General features: G+C 38.6%; 1 protein-coding gene across 9 annotated transcripts in view; it reads right to left on the reverse strand.

Moving 5' to 3' along the window:
• LOC105488960 (zinc finger CW-type and PWWP domain containing 2) overlaps positions 1-20528 on the reverse strand; it is a 160075-nt gene extending 139547 nt beyond the window's left edge. For 3 of the 9 annotated variants that reach the window (XM_071090786.1, XM_011753507.3, XM_071090785.1), the window contains exon 1: positions 17978-20244. Coding sequence is in view for 1 of the 9 variants with exons in the window: in XM_071090784.1 (XP_070946885.1) it covers positions 20412-20491 (80 nt within the window). In the remaining 8 variants the exon portion in view is untranslated. Of the gene's footprint in view, positions 1-17977; positions 20245-20381 lie in introns of those variants that run through there. The other 6 variants (XM_071090784.1, XM_071090787.1, XM_011753513.2 and 3 more) reach the window with 6 other exon arrangements.
• Between the last annotated feature and the right edge of the window lie 292 nt (positions 20529-20820).

Here is a 20820-nt window from a genome sequence, read left to right on the forward strand (position 1 = left end):
GGAGGAGGAGGAGGAGGAGGAAAGAAGGAAGAAGAAAGAAGAAGAGAGAAGAAGAAGGAGGAGAAGAAGAAACTGGCAAAGCCTCTCCCTTTCACTAAACTTTAATCAGGCTCCTCTAAGGCCTCTTTTCCTCTAGGCGTGGAGCTTGACCACATCCCCCACTAACCCCCACCTATCTTGTCCTATCTTTGGCCTCTGCAGCCCAATCTTAGCAAAGAATCCTGCTAAGTTAGTTTACTGAGAGTCCTCCCATCCTTAATATTGATCAATCATTTATTTATTATTTGTTTGTTTGTTTGAGATAGGGCTTGCTCTGTTGCCCACGCTAGACTGCAGTGGCACAATCATAGCTCACTGTAGCCTCAAACTCCTGGGCTCAAGTGATCCGCCCACCTTAGCCTTCTGAGTAGCTGGGATTGCAGGCATGAGCCACTATACCAGGTTGCTCACTCCTGGTATTTGGTCAACTTCCTTTGATGTATAACTCCTTGGCCTTTAGTAAGATTCTTGTCAAGTCAATTTAGCAAAATCCCCCTACACTTGATGTCTCCTCCCAGTAATTTTCTATCCACGACACTTTACCATGCTCCTTGGCTGTAAATCCCCAGTCGTTCTTGTTTTATTCTGATTTCTCTCACCTATTGCCACATACCTATTGCAATAGTCTTGAATAAAGATTTCTTTACCATTTTAACAAGTGTCAGAAAAATTTTTTCTTTACCAAAACTGGTAGGATGTTGTAATAAAATCAAGCAATAAGCATCAACACATCATTTAGGTAGAATATTTTATATGATTTACTCTCAAATGTATACATTTATCAATACTATGATAAATTCAAAGTCTAATATTCCAAACCTAAGAATGTTAGATGCTTAAATGAAACACAACTCTGTAACTAATTATAGTTTAAAAAAAAAAAAAATTTGTAGGCCGGGCATGTTGGCTCACGCCTGTAATCACAGCAGTTTGGGAGGCTGAGGCGGGCGGATCACCTGAGGTTGGGAGTTCAAGACCACCCTGACCAATGTGGAGAAACCCCATCTCTACTAAAAATACAAAATTAGCCAGGCATGGTGGTGCATGCCTATAATCCCAGCTACTCGGGAGGCTGAGGCAGGAGAATTGCTTGAACCCGGGAAGAGGAGGTTGAAGAGGAGATTACACCATTGCACTCCAGCCTGAGCAACGAGAGCGAAACTCCATCTCAAAAAAAAAAAAAACCTTTATGAAAATTAGCAGAGAAAGTTCATGAATTATAACTGTATGGCTCAATGAGTTATCACAAAGTGAATGTAGTCATGTAACCAACATTCAGTTTAAGGATTAGAACATAAACAATACCTTAGAAATCTTTTGACCTCTCCCCAGTCACTATCCTCTTTCTTCTCCCCAGGAGTAGCCATTATCATGACTTCTAATAGTTTTGTCTGCTTTGACCTTCATATAAAGTATATCATAAAGCATGTATTCTTTTGTGCCCATATGAAATGCCTCCATGCTATTGCTTGTGGCTAGTTTATTCATTTTCATTCCCATAGGATATTCCATTACGAAAATATACCACAACTTATTTATCTATTCTAATATTGCTATTTAGATCTCCAGTTTAGGGTTGTTATGCCACAGTGAATGTTTTTATACATGTCTATGTCTTTTAGTGCAATGTGCACACTGAACAGTTCGGTATATACCTACAAATGGAATTGCTGGGTCATAGTAGATAATGACAAGGACTTTCCAAAGTGGTTGTACCAACTTATATTCCCATGAAGAATATATAAATGTTTCTGTCACTCCACATTTTTGCCATCACTTGATACTATCAGTCTTTTTCATTTTAGCCATTCTGGTGTGTAGTGATCTTACCGTGATTCTACTTACATTTAACATATGACGGACTGAATATGGATTAGGACAATATGGATTATAGGAAGATTATATTTCAAATATAAGATATTAACAGGAAATGTGAGATACAGTAAGGCTGACAGATAACAAGGTAATTGCCATTTTGAAAAGACAATTTATTATTCACAAAAGGAGGGAGTGTGCACCACCAGAGAGAGCTACATGAGGAAGGACCAGGATCAGTCAGGAGGCAGAAGGAGAGGGAGGACTGCGAACAAGAGGCTTAACTGTGGTTTCTATGGGAAGGAGTGGGAAAGGCAAGCCCTAAGGTTTAAGATTGGCGGCCGGGTGCAGTGGCTCACGCTTGTAATCCCAGCACTTTGGGAGGCCGAGGCGGGCAGACCACGAGGTCAGGAGATCTAGACCATCCTGGCTAACACGGTGAAACCCTCTCTACTAAAATTACAAAAAAAAATTAGCCAGGCGTGGTGGCGGGCGCCTATAGTCCCAGCTACTTGGGAGGCTGAGGCAGGAGAATGGTGTGAACCCGGGAAGTGGAGGTTGCAGTGAGCCGAGATCACGCCACTGCACTCCAGCCTGGGTGACAGAGCAAGACTCTGTCTCAAAAAAAAAAAAAAAAAAGGTTTAAGATTGGCTAGTTTGAATGATTTCAGGAAGCTCTGGGACATAGGGGCTGACCCTAGTTTTCTGGTACCTATCTCTGGGGTGATTAGCACAGGTAAACAGTGGTATGGAGAGTAAGAGCTTAATAAAGGAGGTGGTTGGGGTGTGGGCTCTGGATTGGTTGATCTGCATTTGAAAAGTACATTTCAGGCCAGTTGTTTACTAGCTCTAGAAATGGGCAAACACTGAAAGGCGCTATACTTCTGGGGTCAGCAAAACACTAGAATGTCAAAGCATCAGAATACAAAAAAATAAAAGATATGGTTAATATTAATATGTTCATTCAAAGTGTAGAAACAATCTGCCAAGAATGAGAATAAGCCCGGTGCTATTATAAGAAAAACTGAGTACTTTTTCTTTTTTTCTTTTCTTTTTTATTGGCCACTGGGAAATCCTCTTTGGTAAAGTACTTGTTCAAGTCTCTTGACCATTTTTCTATTTGGTTGTCATTGCCTTATTATTAAATCAAGTTTTGTATATTCCAGATATCAGTTATTTTGTTATTCTTTTTTTAAAAAAATATTTTAATATTTATTTTAGGTTCAGGGGTACATGTTAGACAGGGAAACTCGGGGGCGGAGCAAGATGGCCGAATAGGAACAGCTCCAGTCTCCAACTCCCAGCGCGAGCGACACAGAAGACCGGTGATTTCTGCATTTTCAACTGAGGTACTGGGTTCATCTCACTAGGGAGTGCCGGACGATCAGTGCTGGTCAGCTGCTGCAGCCCGACCAGCAAGAGCTGAAGCAGGGTGAGGCATTGCCTCACCTGGGAAGCGCAAGGGGGAAGGGAATCCCTTTTCCTAGCCAGGGGAACTGAGACACACAACACCTGGAAAATCGGGTAACTCCCACCCCAATACTGCGCTTTAAGCAAACAGGCACACCAGGAGATCATATCCCACACCTGGCCGGGAGGGTCCCACACCCACGGAGCCTCCCTCATTGCTAGCACAGCAGTCTGTGATCTACCGGCAAGGCAGCAGCGAGGCTGGGGGAGGGGCGCCCGCCATTGCTGAGGCTTAAGTAGGTAAACAAAGCTGCTGGGAAGCTTGAACTGGGTGGAGCTCACAGCAGCTCAAGGAAACCTGCCTGTCTCTGTAGACTCCACCTCTGGGGACAGGGCAATAACAAACACAGTCAAAACCTCTGCAGACGCAAACGACTCTGTCTGACAGCTTTGAAGAGAGCAGTGGATCTCCCAACACGGAGGTTGAGATCTGAGAAGGGACAGACTCCCTGCTCAAGTGGGTCCCTGACCCCTGAGTAGCCTAACTGGGAGACATCCCCCACTAGGGGCAGTCTGACACCCCACACCTCACAGGGTGGAGTACACCCCTGAGAGGAAGCTTCCAAAGCAAGAATCAGACAGGTACACTCACTGTTCAGAAATATTCTATCTTCTGCAGCCTCTGCTGCTGATACCCAGGCAAACAGGGTCTGGAGTGGACCTCAAGCAATCTCCAACAGACCTACAGCTGAGGGTCCTGACTGTTAGAAGGAAAACTATCAAACAGGAAGGACACCTACACCAAAACCCCATCAGTACATCACCATCATCAAAGACCAGAGGCAGATAAAACCACAAAGATGGGGAAAAAGCAGGGCAGAAAAGCTGGAAATTCAAAAAATAAGAGCGCATCTCCCCCGACAAAGGAGCGCAGCTCATCGCCAGCAACGGATCAAAGCTGGACGGAGAATGACTTTGACGAGATCAGAGAAGAAGGCTTCAGTCCATCAAATTTCTCAGAGCTAAAGGAGGAATTACGTACCCAGCGCAAAGAAACTAAAAATCTTGAAAAAAAAGTGGAAGAATTGATGGCTAGAGTAATTAATGCAGAGAAGGTCATAAACGAAATGAAAGAGATGAAAACCATGACACGAGAAATACGTGACAAATGCACAAGCTTCAGTAACCGACTCCATCAACTGGAAGAAAGAGTATCAGCGATTGAGGATCAAATGAATGAAATGAAGCGAGAAGAGAAACCAAAAGAAAAAAGAAGAAAAAGAAATGAACAAAGCCTGCAAGAAGTATGGGATTATGTAAAAAGACCAAATCTACGTCTGATTGGGGTGCCTGAAAGTGAGGGGGAAAATGGAACCAAGTTGGAAAACACTCTTCAGGATATCATCCAGGAGAACTTCCCCAACCTAGTAGGGCAGGCCAACATTCAAATCCAGGAAATACAGAGAACGCCACAAAGATACTCCTCGAGAAGAGCAACTCCAAGACACATAATTGCCAGATTCACCAAAGTTGAAATGAAGGAAAAAATCTTAAGGGCAGCCAGAGAGAAAGGTCGGGTTACCCACAAAGGGAAGCCCATCAGACTAACAGCAGATCTCTCGGCAGAAACTCTACAAGCCAGAAGAGAGTGGGGGCCAATATTCAACATTCTTAAAGAAAAGAATTTTCAACCCAGAATTTCATATCCAGCCAAACTAAGTTTCATAAGTGAAGGAGAAATAAAATCCTTTACAGATAAGCAAATGCTTAGAGATTTTGTCACCACTAGGCCTGCCTTACAAGAGACCCTGAAGGAAGCACTAAACATGGAAAGGAACAACCGGTACCAGCCATTGCAAAAACATGCCAAAATATAAAGACCATCGAGGCTAGGAAGAAACTGCATCAACTAACGAGCAAAATAACCAGTTAATATCATAATGGCAGGATCAAGTTCACACATAACAATCTTAACCTTAAATGTAAATGGACTAAATGCTCCAATTAAAAGACACAGACTGGCAAACTGGATAAAGAGTCAAGACCCATCAGTCTGCTGTATTCAGGAGACCCATCTCACACGCAGAGACATACATAGGCTCAAAATAAAGGGATGGAGGAAGATTCACCAAGCAAATGGAGAACAAAAAAAAGCGGGGGTTGCAATACTAGTCTCTGATAAAACAGACTTTAAACCATCAAAGATCAAAAGGGACAAAGAAGGCCATTACATAATGGTAAAGGGATCAATTCAACAGGAAGAGCTAACTATCCTAAATATATATGCACCCAATACAGGAGCACCCAGATTCATAAAGCAAGTCCTTAGAGACTTACAAAGAGACTTAGACTCCCATACAATAATAATGGGAGACTTCAACACTCCACTGTCAACATTAGACAGATCAACGAGACAGAAAGTTAACAAGGATATCCAGGAATTGAACTCATCTCTGCAGCAAGCAGACCTAATAGACATCTATAGAACTCTCCACCCCAAATCAACAGAATATACATTCTTCTCAGCACCACATCGTACTTACTCCAAAATCGACCACGTAATTGGAAGTAAAGCACTCCTCAGCAAATGTACAAGAACAGAAATTATAACAAACTGTCTCTCAGACCACAGTGCAATCAAACTAGAACTCAGGACTAAGAAACTCAATCAAAACCGCTCAACTACATGGAAACTGAACAACCTGCTCCTGAATGACTACTGGGTACATAACGAAATGAAGGCAGAAATAAAGATGTTCTTTGAAACCAATGAGAACAAAGATACAACATACCAGAATCTCTGGGACACATTTAAAGCAGTGTGTAGAGGGAAATTTATAGCACTAAATGCCCACAAGAGAAAGCAGGAAAGATCTAAAATTGACACTCTAACATCACAATTAAAAGAACTAGAGAAGCAAGAGCAAACACATTCGAAAGCTAGCAGAAGGCTAGAAATAACTAAGATCAGAGCAGAACTGAAGGAGATAGAGACACAAAAAACTCTCCAAAAAATCAATGAATCCAGGAGTTGGTTTTTTGAAAAGATCAACAAAATTGACAGACCACTAGCAAGACTAATAAAGAAGAAAAGAGAGAAGAATCAAATCGACGCAATTAAAAATGATAAAGGGGATATCACCACCGACCCCACAGAAATACAAACTACCATCAGAGAATACTATAAACACCTCTACGCAAATAAACTGGAAAATCTAGAAGAAATGGATAATTTCCTGGACACTTACACTCTTCCAAGACTAAACCAGGAGGAAGTTGAATCTCTGAATAGACCAATAGTAGGCTCTGAAATTGAGGCAATAATTAATAGCCTACCAACCAAAAAAAGTCCAGGACCAGATGGATTCACAGCTGAATTCTACCAGAGGTACAAGGAGGAGTTGGTACCATTCCTTCTGAAACTATTCCAATCAATAGAAAAAGAGAGAATCCTCCCTAACTCATTTTATGAGGCCAACATCATCCTGATACCAAAGCCTGGCAGAGACACAACAAAAAAAGAGAATTTTAGACCAATATCCCTGATGAACATCGATGCAAAAATCCTCAATAAAATACTGGCAAACCGGATTCAGCAACACATCAAAAAGCTTATCCACCATGATCAAGTGGGCTTCATCCCTGGGATGCAAGGCTGGTTCAACATTTGCAAATCAATAAACATAATCCAGCATATAAACAGAACCAAAGACAAGAACCACATGATTATCTCAATAGATGCAGAAAAGGCTTTTGACAAAATTCAACAGCCCTTCATGCTAAAAACGCTCAATAAATTCGGTATTGATGGAACGTACCTCAAAATAATAAGAGCTATTTATGACAAACCCACAGCCAATATCATACTGAATGGGCAAAAACTGGAAAAATTCCCTTTGAAAACTGGCACAAGACAGGGATGCCCTCTCTCACCACTCCTATTTAACATAGTGTTGGAAGTTCTGGCTAGGGCAATTAGGCAAGAGAAAGAAATCAAGGGTATTCAGTTAGGAAAAGAAGAAGTCAAACTGTCCCTGTTTGCAGATGACATGATTGTATATTTAGAAAACCCCATTGTCTCAGCCCAAAATCTCCTTAAGCTGAAAAGCAACTTCAGCAAAGTCTCAGGATACAAAATTAATGTGCAAAAATCACAAGCATTCTTATACACCAGTAACAGACAAACAGAGAGCCAAATCAGGAATGAACTTCCATTCACAATTGCTTCAAAGAGAATCAAATACCTAGGAATCCAACTTACAAGGGATGTAAAGGACCTCTTCAAGGAGAACTACAAACCACTGCTCAGTGAAATAAAAGAGGACACAAACAAATGGAAGAACATACCATGCTCATGGATAGGAAGAATCAATATCGTGAAAATGGCCATACTGCCCAAGGTAATTTATAGATTCAATGCCATCCCCATCAAGCTACCAATGAGTTTCTTCACAGAATTGGAAAAAACTGCTTTAAAGTTCATATGGAACCAAAAAAGAGCCCGCATCTCCAAGACAATCCTAAGTCAAAAGAACAAAGCTGGAGGCATCACGCTACCTGACTTCAAACTATACTACAAGGCTACAGTAACCAAAACAGCATGGGACTGGTACCAAAACAGAGATATAGACCAATGGAACAGAACAGAGTCCTCAGAAATAATACCACACATCTACAGCCATCTGATCTTTGACAAAACTGAGAGAAACAAGAAATGGGGAAAGGATTCCCTATTTAATAAATGGTGCTGGGAAAATTGGCTAGCCATAAGTAGAAAGCTCAAACTGGATCCTTTCCTTACTCCTTATACGAAAATTAATTCAAGATGGATTAGAGACTTAAATGTTAGACCTAATACCATAAAAATCCTAGAGGAAAACCTAGGTAGTACCATTCAGGACATAGGCATGGGCAAAGACTTCATGTCTAAAACACCAAAAGCAACGGCAGCAAAAGCCAAAATTGACAAATGGGATCTCATTAAGTTAAAGAGCTTCTGCACAGCAAAAGAAACTACCATCAGAGTGAACAGGCAACCTACAGAATGGGAGAAAATTTTTGCAATCTACTCATCTGACAAAGGGCTAATATCCAGAACCTACAAAGAACTCAAACAAATTTACAAGAAAAAAACAAACAACCCCATCAAAAAGTGGGCAAAGGATATGAACAGACATTTCTCAAAAGAAGACATGCATACAGCCAACAGACACATGAAAAAATGCTCATCATCACTGGCCATCAGAGAAATGCAAATCAAAACCACAATGAGATACCATCTCACACCAGTTAGAATGGCGATCATTAAAAAGTCAGGAAACAACAGGTGCTGGAGAGGATGTGGAGAAATAGGAACACTTTTACACTGTTGGTGGGATTGTAAACTAGTTCAACCATTATGGAAAACAGTATGGCGATTCCTCAAGGATCTAGAACTAGATGTACCATATGACCCAGCCATCCCATTACTGGGTATATACCCAAAGGATTATAAATTATGCTGCTATAAAGACACATGCACACGTATGTTTATTGCGGCACTATTCACAATAGCAAAGACTTGGAATCAACCCAAATGTCCATCAGTGACAGATTGGATTAAGAAAATGTGGCACATATACACCATGGAATACTATGCAGCCAGCAAAAAGGATGAGCTTGCGTCCTTTGTAGGGACATGATGCAGCTGGAAACCATCATTCTTAGCAAACTATCACAAGAACAGAAAACCAAACACCGCATGTTCTCACTCATAGGTGGGAACTGAACAATAAGATCACTTGGACTCAGGAAGTGGAACATCACACACCGGGGCCTATCATGGGGAGGGGGGAGGGGGGAGGGATTGCATTGGGAGTTATACCTGATGTAAATGATGAGTTGATGGGTGCAGCACACCAACATGGCACAAGTATACATATGTAACAAACCTGCACGTTATGCACATGTACCCTACAACTTAAAGTATAATAATAATAAATAAATTAAAAAAAAAAAAAAAAAGACAGGGAAACTCGTGACTAAGGAGTTTGGTGTAGAGATTACTTCATTACCCGGGTACTAAGCATAGTACCCGACAGTTTTGTTTTGTTTTTCCTGAACCTCTCCCTCCCACCCTTCTCCCCCAAGAAGGCCCCACTGTCTGCTGTTCTCCTTTCTGTCCATGTGGTCTCATCATTTCACTTCCACTTATAACCGAGAACATGGGGTATTTGGTTTTCTTTTCCTGTGTTAGTTTGCTAAGGATAATGGCCTCCAGTTCCTTCCATGTTCCTGCAAAGGATGTCATCTCGTTCTTTTTTATGACTGCACGGTACTCCATGGTGTATATGTACCACATTTTCTTTATCCATACTACTACTTATGGGCATTAGGTTGATTCATTGTCTTTGCTACCGTGAATAGTGTTGAACATACACATGCATGTGTCTTTATAATAGAACAATTTATATTCCTTTGGATATGAAATGGGATTGCTAGGTTTAATAGTTCTATTTTCAGTTCCTTGGGGAACTGCACACTACTTTCCACAATGGTTGAACTAATTTACATTCCCACCAGCAGTATATAAGTGTTCTTTTTTCTCCACAACCTCATCAGCATCTGTCATTTTTTTTACTTTTCAGTGATAGCCATTCTGACTGGTGGGAGATTGTATCTCACTGTGGATTTGATTTGCACTTCTGTAACGATGATATTGAGCGTTTTCTCATATGCTTGTTGGCCACATGTATGTCTTTTGAAAAGTGTCTGTTCATGTCCTTTGCCCATTTTTTAATGGTGTTGCTTTTTGTTTGCACACTTAAGTTCCCTGCAGATTCTGGATAATCTCTCCCATTCTGTGACTTCTATTGAACTATTTTTTAAATAATATAATATGAAACCTATTCTTTAAAAATTTTAAGTGTACAGTATTGTCAACTATATTCACATTGTTGTACAATGGATCTCAAGAACATTTTCATCTTGTATAACTGACTTTTTTAAGGCTGAAGGATATTCCATTCCATATATACACCACATTTTCTTTATCTATTTATCTGCTTATGGACCACCTTATCTGCTCATGTATCCACCTTTTGGTCACTGTGAGTGACTGCAATGGACGCGAGAGTGTATATATCTCTTCCAGATCGTCTTTTTAATTCTTTTGAATAAATACCTTTGAAGTAGGATTCCTGGATTACAAGGCAGCTCCACTTTTAATCTGGGGAAAACTTCTATAACATTTTCCACAGCAGCTTCACCCTTTTACATTCCCACCAACAGTGCACAAGGATGCCAATTTCTCCACATCCTAAACAACACTTACTTTCTACCTTTAAAATAAAATTATAGCCATCCTAACAGGTAAGAGGGGATAGCTCATTGTTTTTGATTTACATTTCCCTGATGATTAGTGATGTTGAGTCTCTTTTCACATAACCTTGCCATCTGTACATCTTCTCTAGAAAAATGTGTAATCAAGTCCTTTGTCATTTTTAATCAGGTTTTTTTTCTTTTTGATATTACATTGTATGAATTTCTTATATATTCTTGATATTAATCCCCTATCAGATGCATGGTTTGCAAATACTTTCTTCCATTCCATAGGTTTCCTTTTCACTCTGTTGTTTCTTCCGCTGTGCAGATACTTTTTAGTTTGATATAGTCCCACTTGTTTATTTTTGCTTTCATTCCTGTGCTTTTGGTGTCATATCCAAGAAATCATCACCAAGACCAATGTTATGAAGCTCTTCCCCTATGTTTTCTTCTAGAGTTTTATAGTTTAATTCCTTATATTTTTCATATGCTTCATTTAATCTATTTTGAGTCGATTTTGTGTATGGTGTAAGATAAAGGTCCAATTTCATTATTTTGCATGTGGATATCCAGTTTTCTCAAGGCTACTTGTTGAAGAGACTATCCTTTACCTATTACATAGTTCTGGAATCTTTGTTGAAGATAATTTTACCATAGTGTGTAGGTTTATTTCTGGGCTCTCCATTCTGTTCCATTGGTTTGTGTGTCTGTCTTTATGCCAGTACTAGTTAAATATCCCTTATTCAAATTGCTTGAGACCAGAGCATATCCGATTTCTGATCTTTTTTTGATTTTAGAATATCTTTATATACATAAAAATACATCCTGAGGATGGGACCCAAGCCTAAACACAAAATTTATTTATGTTTCACATGTGCCTAACACACATAGGCTAAAATTACATTTGGGCTATGTGTGTTAGGTGCCTATGAAACATAAATAAGTTTCCTGGGCCCTCTATTCTAATTCTATTGGTCTACATGTCTATCTTTATGCCAGTGCCGTACTGTTTTGATTACTGTAGCTTGGTAGTAATTTCTGAAATCAGAAAGTATGAGTCCTCCTCCTGCTTTTTTTTTTTTCCTCAAGATTGCTATGGCTATTTGGGGTCCCTTGACATACCATACGAGTTTTAGGATACTTATTTTCTGTTTTTTTTTTTGTTTGTTTGTTTGTTTGCTTTAATAATAGCCATCCTAGTAGCTGTGACGCAAATCATTTTAATTATAGTCATCTCTTTTCCTAATGCATTATTTTCCTGTTTATTCTATCAGTTACTGAGGGAGGTATATAAAATCTACTTTAGATTTGCCCCTTAGCTCCATCAATTTTTACTTCATTTCTTATGAGGCTGTTTCTTTAGATACATATAAACAGAATTGTCTTATCTTCTGGTGGAAGTAACACTTTTTTTCCTGAAAGTCTGCTTTGTTTTGTCTTACTATAATTATACCAAGCTACTTTAATGTATGCATTATTAATATTTTCTGTTCCTTCACTCTTTCCCATGTATCTCTTATAATTAGTACACAATTATTTTTCTTAATCCAAAATGACATCTTTGTTCTGAGTAGTCTACTTACATTTAATGTAATTACTGATATATTTGGTTTGAAACATATCATCCTGTTAGCAAAACAAGTAAATTTCATTGATTTCTAATTTTTTCTAAAATTTCTTATTAAAACATGAGAAGTGACCAAATGAAATTATGAATTATAATCAATATTTAAGTTTTCAAAAGTTTAGCCAAGAGAAGATGGGACGATCATAATTTACGATGTGTAGGGTGAAAAAAGACACTATCTTTAATTACCTCTTATGTAAGGTAATGTTTCATGAACATATCACATAAATACGCCTAATGCTACATTTTATAGTTGATAATTTCCTGATTGCTCTATAGTTTTTTGTCTCCTAAAAAAACAGTGAATAACTTGTTCTACAGTTTTTGTAAGGATGAAAATCCTGTATAAACTTTCAAACTTTTTTTGTTGCTAATTTATCTTTACAAAGCAAGGATTATGAAGTATTCTGATAATTCATTTAATGTCAAGATACACATTTTTCCCTAGTCCTTTTTCTCTTTTCTTCAATTCAAGCTAATTTTTACCCATGAAATCAACGACACTCTCATGCATATTTTTGTCAAGTTACGGTAGCTCTACTAGAAAATCCTAGTTGTCTTCTGCTTAGTTGTATAGAAAAAAATTTAACTGTCTTAGACTCTTCATACTATGTTTTGTACCTTCATAAGAAAATAGTGACCAAAATAGAAAAATGTTCAAACTTAATGAATACAATACTTGTCAAAAAAAGTTACGTTTTTCAGAAATGTAAATGTTACAAATAATTTTAATCATATTTCTGTTACTAATAAATCCTCAATTTAAAATATATGACAATTTGAGTGGCAGATGTGACCATTTCCACTTTTAATACAGTATTAAGAATCAAACTTAAAAATAATACAAGTAAAGGATAATCTGGCTTCTAACACTCAATTATTTAGTTTTGAGCCATCACCTCAGTTACTAGATTCAACATATCAATGACTTTCTCAATGTACAGTTAAGTATTTCTAGGTAGTAATAGTTTTCTGTGTTTTCTCTGACCTTTAAACTTGTTATCTAGCACAGGTATTTGTATATATTATTTCACTTCAGACAATAAATATATTGAATTGTCTAGTTAGGAAAACAAAACACTTTTCAAACAGAAAATGTGAATTATTCCAGAAAAAGGATTGTTGGGGGAATAAAATGAGATATAAATTCCTCCTGCAACTTCTGACCATAATATTCAGATAGCAATCTAATCTATTACGAAGATTTCAGAGAACATTGAGAATTCTTATTTTAGTTTTGGATGGTCTATGGAGAAAAACCTTTCTATTTCGAGTACAAAGGGAATATGTGGCTTTGAATTTTAATGCACAACACTTGACGTTGAAAAATGATGCTGCTTTATTGGTACATATTCCAAATAAATTTAAGACTCAAAGTATTCTAGTAACATCCTTATCCAGACATATAAAATTCCCTTGTAAATATGTTTTCATCTAGGACAAACATGTGAGAACCAGATTTATAATTTTCAAACTGATGTTAGAAAATTTTTCTGGAGTTCCCCAATTCTCTGAGAATTTGACAATTATTTTTTATAAGATCAATGATAATCTAAGAAATTAAATACTGTAAAAGAATAATCAGAGTCACTTGAATGAAAATTGTGTAAGTGTGTAAAGATATCCAATTTCAGGGCCTACGTTGGCAGCATTTATAAAAGCTAGTGGAGAAACAGGCCAGCTATATTAAAAAGGTCCTTTTAAAAAATGTTAAGGAGTCATTTCAGGAATTTAAGAGAAGTATAATGATAACATTTACAGTTTTTAAAGATCACTTTGAAATGAATATACAGAATATGTTGGAAGAAAAAAGAATTTTAAACGAAAACTACTGCAATAGTTCAGATAGCTAAGGAGTAAAACCTATAAAACTAGGTGAACAGATTTGACAGTGGGATGAGGGAAGGGATTACTAAAGCCAAAAGGGAATGACATAGAATGACTATCAAGAGCAAATAATTAATAAGGTAATTTCAGTGAATAAATAACAAATTTTTGAGGGAGACTTAAGAATCACTTGAGTACTGATTCATAGGCAATTCAGAGTCTTTAGGAAATTAGATCTAATTTTGTAATTAGTACAAAGTATATTAGTCAGAGTTCTGTAGAGAAACAGAACCAATAGGATGCACAGATATATATATATATATGCATGGAAATATATATATAATATATACATGCCAACTATATATAATATATATGCAACTATATATAATATATATACAATTGGCCCATGTGATTATGGAGGTAAACTCCCATGATCTGTCATATATAAGCTAGAGAACCAGGAGAATCAGTGATATAGTTCAGTATAAGTCCAAAGGTGCTTGCAAAACAGAAGAGCCAATGCTGTAAGTTCTAGCCCACAGGCAGAAAACTTACGTCCCAGCTTAAATGTTCAAGCAGAGAGAGCACGAATTCTCCCTTCGTCTACCTTTGGTTCTATTCAGGCCCTCAGTGGACTGGATGATGCTGCCCACTCACAATGTGGACAGCAATCTGCTTTACTCCATCTACTATTCAAATGCTAATCTTATCTAGAGACACTCAAAGACATCCCAAAAATAATGTTTAACCAAATACATGGGCAGCCCAGGCACAAAGTCAAGTCGACACATAAAATTAACCATCACACCAAATCAAAAATTTCGCTTTTGTATGGTGTGATTTGTGGGTTTGGACATTTTCTTTCTTCTTTGCTACACAATCTATTTGAAAAATGTAGCTTAACTTCTTTCTATAGACCTTAATGAACTTTAATGTCATCCTTTCATTATTATTTATTTGTAGCTTTATAAAATGGCTCTCCTCTGAATCATTGCTTTGTCTTCCTGATTTTTACAATGTAAATGAAGGCCTCAAAACAGAATTATGTATTCTTCTCTTCTCATTTTAAGTAGGAAAAAAAAGACTTTTTTTTTTTTCTTTATAGGCACATATAGAAACTATTGGCAAAAAATAAATGAAAGGGAATTTCTTATCATGTTAAATTTCACACAGTTCTTTGTCAATGTGACTGGTTTCTCTAATAGGTTTCATGTCCTTGTACTTTAAAAAAGTCATCTTGCCTATTTCATCCCAGTGCCTAAAACAGTGTCTGGCACATGATAGGTGCCCAATAATTGCCAAATGTTGAATAAATGAACAAATTCATATCTCAAATAGCAAAAGAGTATAACTACAAAGCCTCAGAGGAGGGTTTCTCTTACTTCATTTAATAAGAATTATAGGATTCCCTCTACTGAGTCTTCTCTGTACAATCTACCAACCTTCTCTGTTGCTGTTCTCCTGTTGGTTGCTCTCATATTTCTTCTCCCTGTGATTCTTCATGTCAAAGGCTTTCTAGGACCATTAATTTTTCTTTACCATGTTTCTGCCAGAAAATCGCTGCATTTTGTCATTGTGCAGACAATTACGGCACTCATGTTTTATTTTAGGAAAAAAAAAGCTCTGTCAGCAACCAATTCTATTGATGGCAAACATTTTTAAGTCAAAAAGTTCTTAGTGAAGCACAGATTGTATGTCCAGGACAAAACTGTCTGCTGGAGTCAAAGTCATAATTTCTTTTATAAATGAAATGTAAATGCCATAGTAATTTAAAATCTATCATCATCCATCTTTTTGAAAATTACATGAACAAGCTCTCCTTTAGCAGCTGGGAACTCGATATCATGTCTCTTTTCCTTGAATTCATATTTCCATCTCACTTCCTCCACATAAGCTTATCCCAACATAATATATTTTAGTGTTTCAAAATATTTTAAATTGATCACCCTATCATACTCCCCTACAACAAAAAAAGTAAATTTTAAAATTTCCAAGAACATAAGTTCTAATACTGTGTCCTCATTAAATTACTAGAACACTTAACATATAACAAATTATAATTATAATAAAATATAAAAAGGATTTCTTTTTGAGACAGAGTCTCGCTCTGTCACCCAGGCTGGAGTACAGTGGTGCAATCTCAGTTCACTGCGGCCTCTGCCTCCTGAGTTCAAGCAATTCTCGTGCCTCAGCCTCCCCAGGTGGCTGGGAACTACAGGTGGGAGCCACCATGTCTGGATAATTTTTGTATTTTAGTAGAAACAGAGTTTCGCCATGTTGGCCAGGCTGGTCTTGAACTCCTGACCTTAGGTGATTGGCCCATCTCAGCCTCCCAAAGTGCTGGTATTACAGGCATGAGCCACTGTGCCTGGCCAATAAAATATAAAAAGCTTTTATTGGAAATGCATGTCATAAAAAAAATGGACAGGACCTTCTGCCCCCTCCCTCATGAGGCCATGTACCCAAAAATAAATATTACTTATTGCTAGAAAGAAACGGAATTCAGGTTAATTCTATTTTTATATGTTGTATTCTTTCATTCCAAACATTTGGGAGTGTAACGATTTCTGGTTATAGCAATAATCATTTGTGTGAACTCCTAAGTTATAGACCAAAAATCACATAGGGGTATGCTTCAAAAATTATTTTTAATGATCAGCTGATAACTCAATTTGGTCCTTCTGCAATTATCTTTTAAAGCAACTGAAACTCACCAATTTTGCAAGAGAGTTAACTACTCAGTCATTAGAGTCATTCACTTTTTAAACACCCCTATCAAGATTTAGGTCAGATAAGGTATGCCCATATTTGTCAGAGAGAGGGACAATTGCTAAAGAGGAAAGCAGAAAGATATCTAGTTCAGCACACTCTGAGGAAGATCAATTTTAGGAATGAAACATGCAAGTTGACAACCTGAGAATTAACACTCTTAAAACTATCCTTAACTATATAACCCCTGGAAAGCCTTTATGTACCTCTCAAGGTTAAGGGTAAATAATATATGTTGCTCAGTTCAGAGACTGCCAGTTTAAGATGCACACAGGTTGGCATACACGCAGTTTAAGAAAAGTCATAGGCCGGGCGCGGTGGCTCAAGCCTGTAATCCCAGCACTTTGGGAGGCCGAGACGGGCGGATCACGAGGTCAGGAGTTCGAGACCATCCTGGCTAACACGGTGAAACCCCATCTCTACTAAAAAATACAAAAAACTAGCCGGGCGAGGTGGCGGGCGCCTGTAGTCCCGGCTACTCGGGAGGCTGAGGCAGGAGAATGGCGTAAAAACCCGGGAGGCGGAGCTTGCAGTGAGCTGAGATCCGGCCACTGCACTCCACCCTGGGCGACATAGCGAGACTCCGTCTCAAAAAAAAAAAAAAAAAAAAAGAAAAGTCATGAACTCTAAGGCATTCATAATTCATTCTTTCTCTCTCTGTGTGTGTGTGTGTGTGTGTGCGTGCGTGCATACATCTGAGAGACAGGGAAACGAGGGGTAAGGAGACAAAGGAGAGGGGAGAGGGAGAAAGTACGGGAAAAACAGGGAAGACAACGGTGTATGCCCAAATACCAGCTTTTATTTTTGGTAGTATTCTTGAAATCGCTTTTATCCTTGCCACTAAAACTATTCTCATACCCTAAAGATACAACCTGGACATGTGATATGTAAGGAAAAGAGAGGAAGAAGTTTCTGAAACAACACTGATGAAATGACACTGAAGCTGATATGAATATGAAAAGACAGACACTGCCATTTCAATTTAGTGGTATTGACATATTAAGTTTTCTTCCTCTGACAATGAAGAGCCACATCTATCCAGGGTGTACCAAAGCAGTCCTCAGAATACACAACAAAGAAACAGAAAACATGACCCCTGAGGTAGTATGACATTAATCAAATTAAATACACAATTTAAATCACTAATCAGAAATTCACTTAAAAATTTTTCTTAAATATTGCACTTACTGTTTCTTTTTACTGTATTCTTCACAGCTCAGATACAGACACAGTCTTCATTTAAGAAAAAAAAAAAGTTTTTTCCTTATTTTTACATGTTGCCTAAGATTTGAAGCTCTAAAAATGCACCTTATTACCTAAAAATAAGAAAAAACGCTAAGCCACAGTCAGAAGTTGTGCTAGCACCCATATTCTTTATTAAGATATTGCTTTGAAATCCAATCTAATCCAGTGAAAAAGGGAACCCAGTGTCAGCCAGTATCATGTGCTTCAGGAGCCCTGTCCCTGATGGAGAACATCTGGATCTTGGAGTTGGTGGGGGGGTGGAAAAAAGTGGAGAAGGAGCTTATCCTTCTTTCTTTTTTTTTTTTTTTTTTTTAAATGAGCGACAACATGTAGACAGGACAATTTTTAAAGTGCCTGGTGTCAAGAGTGTTCAGTCCAAAACAGCCATTCTGAAAAAAATACATATCTTTTTAAAGCAGTGACTTGTTTTGAAATATTCAGATTTGAGTTTGTATCTACAAAAAAATGTAATGGTTTAAAAGAAAAGAAACTGTCCCAAACTTGGCCTTGGAGACAGCTGTTTAGATGATGTAATTCACAACTCCCTCTTGGGAAAATAGGAAAATTTCTGAAAAAAATCCCTAACCAAAGTTCCAATACATTTCAATGGAATCAAGATGCTCTGAAAACCAACCACTCACTGAACTAGTTGGCTATCAGTCAAGATTATCATTTAGGACCCTTAAATTCTTTTCTTTCTTGGAGCTTAACAATTATCTAACCATTCTCTTTTCCTATAAAATGTCCTTTTCAAGACTGTATCTTTTAATTATTAGAGGCCTTTCCCTGATAATAAACCTTTAATACACGATTATATCTGAACTGTGTAACAAGTTTTCTCTAATAATTTATTTTATTTGTTAAAGTTAATTGGAGCAGATACAGGGTAGAAAGTGACCATTTGCAGCTAAATCCAATGACTATATGGATTATATTTGGTCATAATCTAGCACGGGTTCCACAACCCAAAAAGAAAAATCAAGATGTTTTACTTGACTGAAATAATAAAGTTTATATATCCTGGTTAAGCAAATACATTTGTTAACAAACCCATTATATGTTTGTTAATAAACCCACTGTGGAGTGTGCACTAGGAAACAAAAATTGACTCCCTCAACAGATAAACCTCAAAATACGGATTTATGACAACATTTTCTCTTTACTTACCCAGAAAGAAAAGATAAAAATGATTTCCCCTGCCTTTTCAACAATTCTTAAATTATCTTATATTGTGAACGAAGATTCAAAAATATTTCTACACCTTCAAATTAAAAACCAGATTACCACTATACGTCTGATGACTTGTGATGCCTCAACCAATTTTGCTAGCATTCTTCAAAACTCTACCTGTAAAAACACACCACCTAATTGTTGTTTTAAATTGAAAATTCTCAAAATGCATCACGGAAGTAATCAAAAAAAATTAAGGACTGATACTTGCTCAAAATATTAAAAACACTGCTCTCTTCCATTCTCCAGCCCGGTAAATTGAAGCAAATCGTTTCCTTTCTCAACGATAACATTAATACACATTTCTAAGTATTTTTGAAAATATCATAAAACTTCAACTTGTGGTCTTTGTTCCTAACAACTATAAATTTTCACTTAAATCTAAACCAAAAAAGAGAGGCTCAACAACAATTAAAAAAAAAACGAATTTTCATGTAAACCCTTGACTGAAATCCATCCTATTGGGCTGACAGTTGGGCTGATAGTTAAGCCGGCAGATGACAAAATATTACTTTAAGGGGGTGGTGAGGAATGTCCGTATTACTAATTGGCGGTTAGTGAAGTTAAATTTCCTATAATTATTGGTCTTTATTTGTTTATTTAACCAATACCTTAGAGCGACAGGGGTTCCATCTGGCTGCGACCTTCCATGATTGTAATTAATTCAACTACTCGTGATTCCACAGCTAGGGACTGTCTACCATCTAGAAATAAGCAAGGTGGTGGCAACTCCAGGCAAGCCGGGCACAACTCCAATACTTTGGCATCTTCTCCCTCTCATTTCATAAACTGAGCAATGTGCTGGAAGCCGCGGTGTCGTTTGTGAATAACTACAGACCCCTACGCAATTCGTCGAGTTTGTGCCTCAAGTGATCGCCTGAGGGCTTGCAACGAGCTTAGAAAACAGAGGCTACAGAGGGGTAAACTGCTTCTAACAGACTTCCCAGTTTCCAGCCACGTCAGCTCCTAAACCTGTAAGGGCGCTACTCAGCCGAGCCAGCACGCACCACACGGCCCGGGGACCCCCAAAAGGCCGCTGTGTGAAAAAGACGCACTAGAGGGCGCCCCTGAAAGGGGCCCCTGGCCCAACTGGTAAGGCGGCTGCTAACGCTCTTACCTAACTCCACTCGGCCTCCAACGCTCTTACCTAACTCCACTCCGCCTCCGCCTCCGCCTCTTGGCGTCGCGCGGCCACGCCCCGTTCCGCTGCGGAGGCTCACGGGACATGTAGTACACCGCGCGCCACTCCTGCACTTCCCCACCCCCCCACGACCGAACCTGGCTTCCCTACGCCCTCCCAGCTCTCTCGGGCCTGACTTCCGGTTTCCTCGCGCGGCCCTGGCGCCGAGCCCGTGGACGGCGGCGGCCCCTTTTCCGGCTGAGAGCTGAGCCACACTTCGAGTCCTTTCCCGCAGTGCTTCCTCTCCCACCGGCCCGTGCTGGTCCCGACGGCGGGCCTGGGTCTCGCGCGCGTATTGCTGGGTAACGGGCCTTCTCCGCGTCGGCCCAGCCCCTCCAGCCTCGGCTTGTCCCTCCTTCCAGAACATCCAGGGCTC

This window comes from Macaca nemestrina, chromosome 2, assembly GCF_043159975.1.
Source record: "Macaca nemestrina isolate mMacNem1 chromosome 2, mMacNem.hap1, whole genome shotgun sequence".
NCBI lineage: Eukaryota > Metazoa > Chordata > Mammalia > Primates > Cercopithecidae > Macaca > Macaca nemestrina.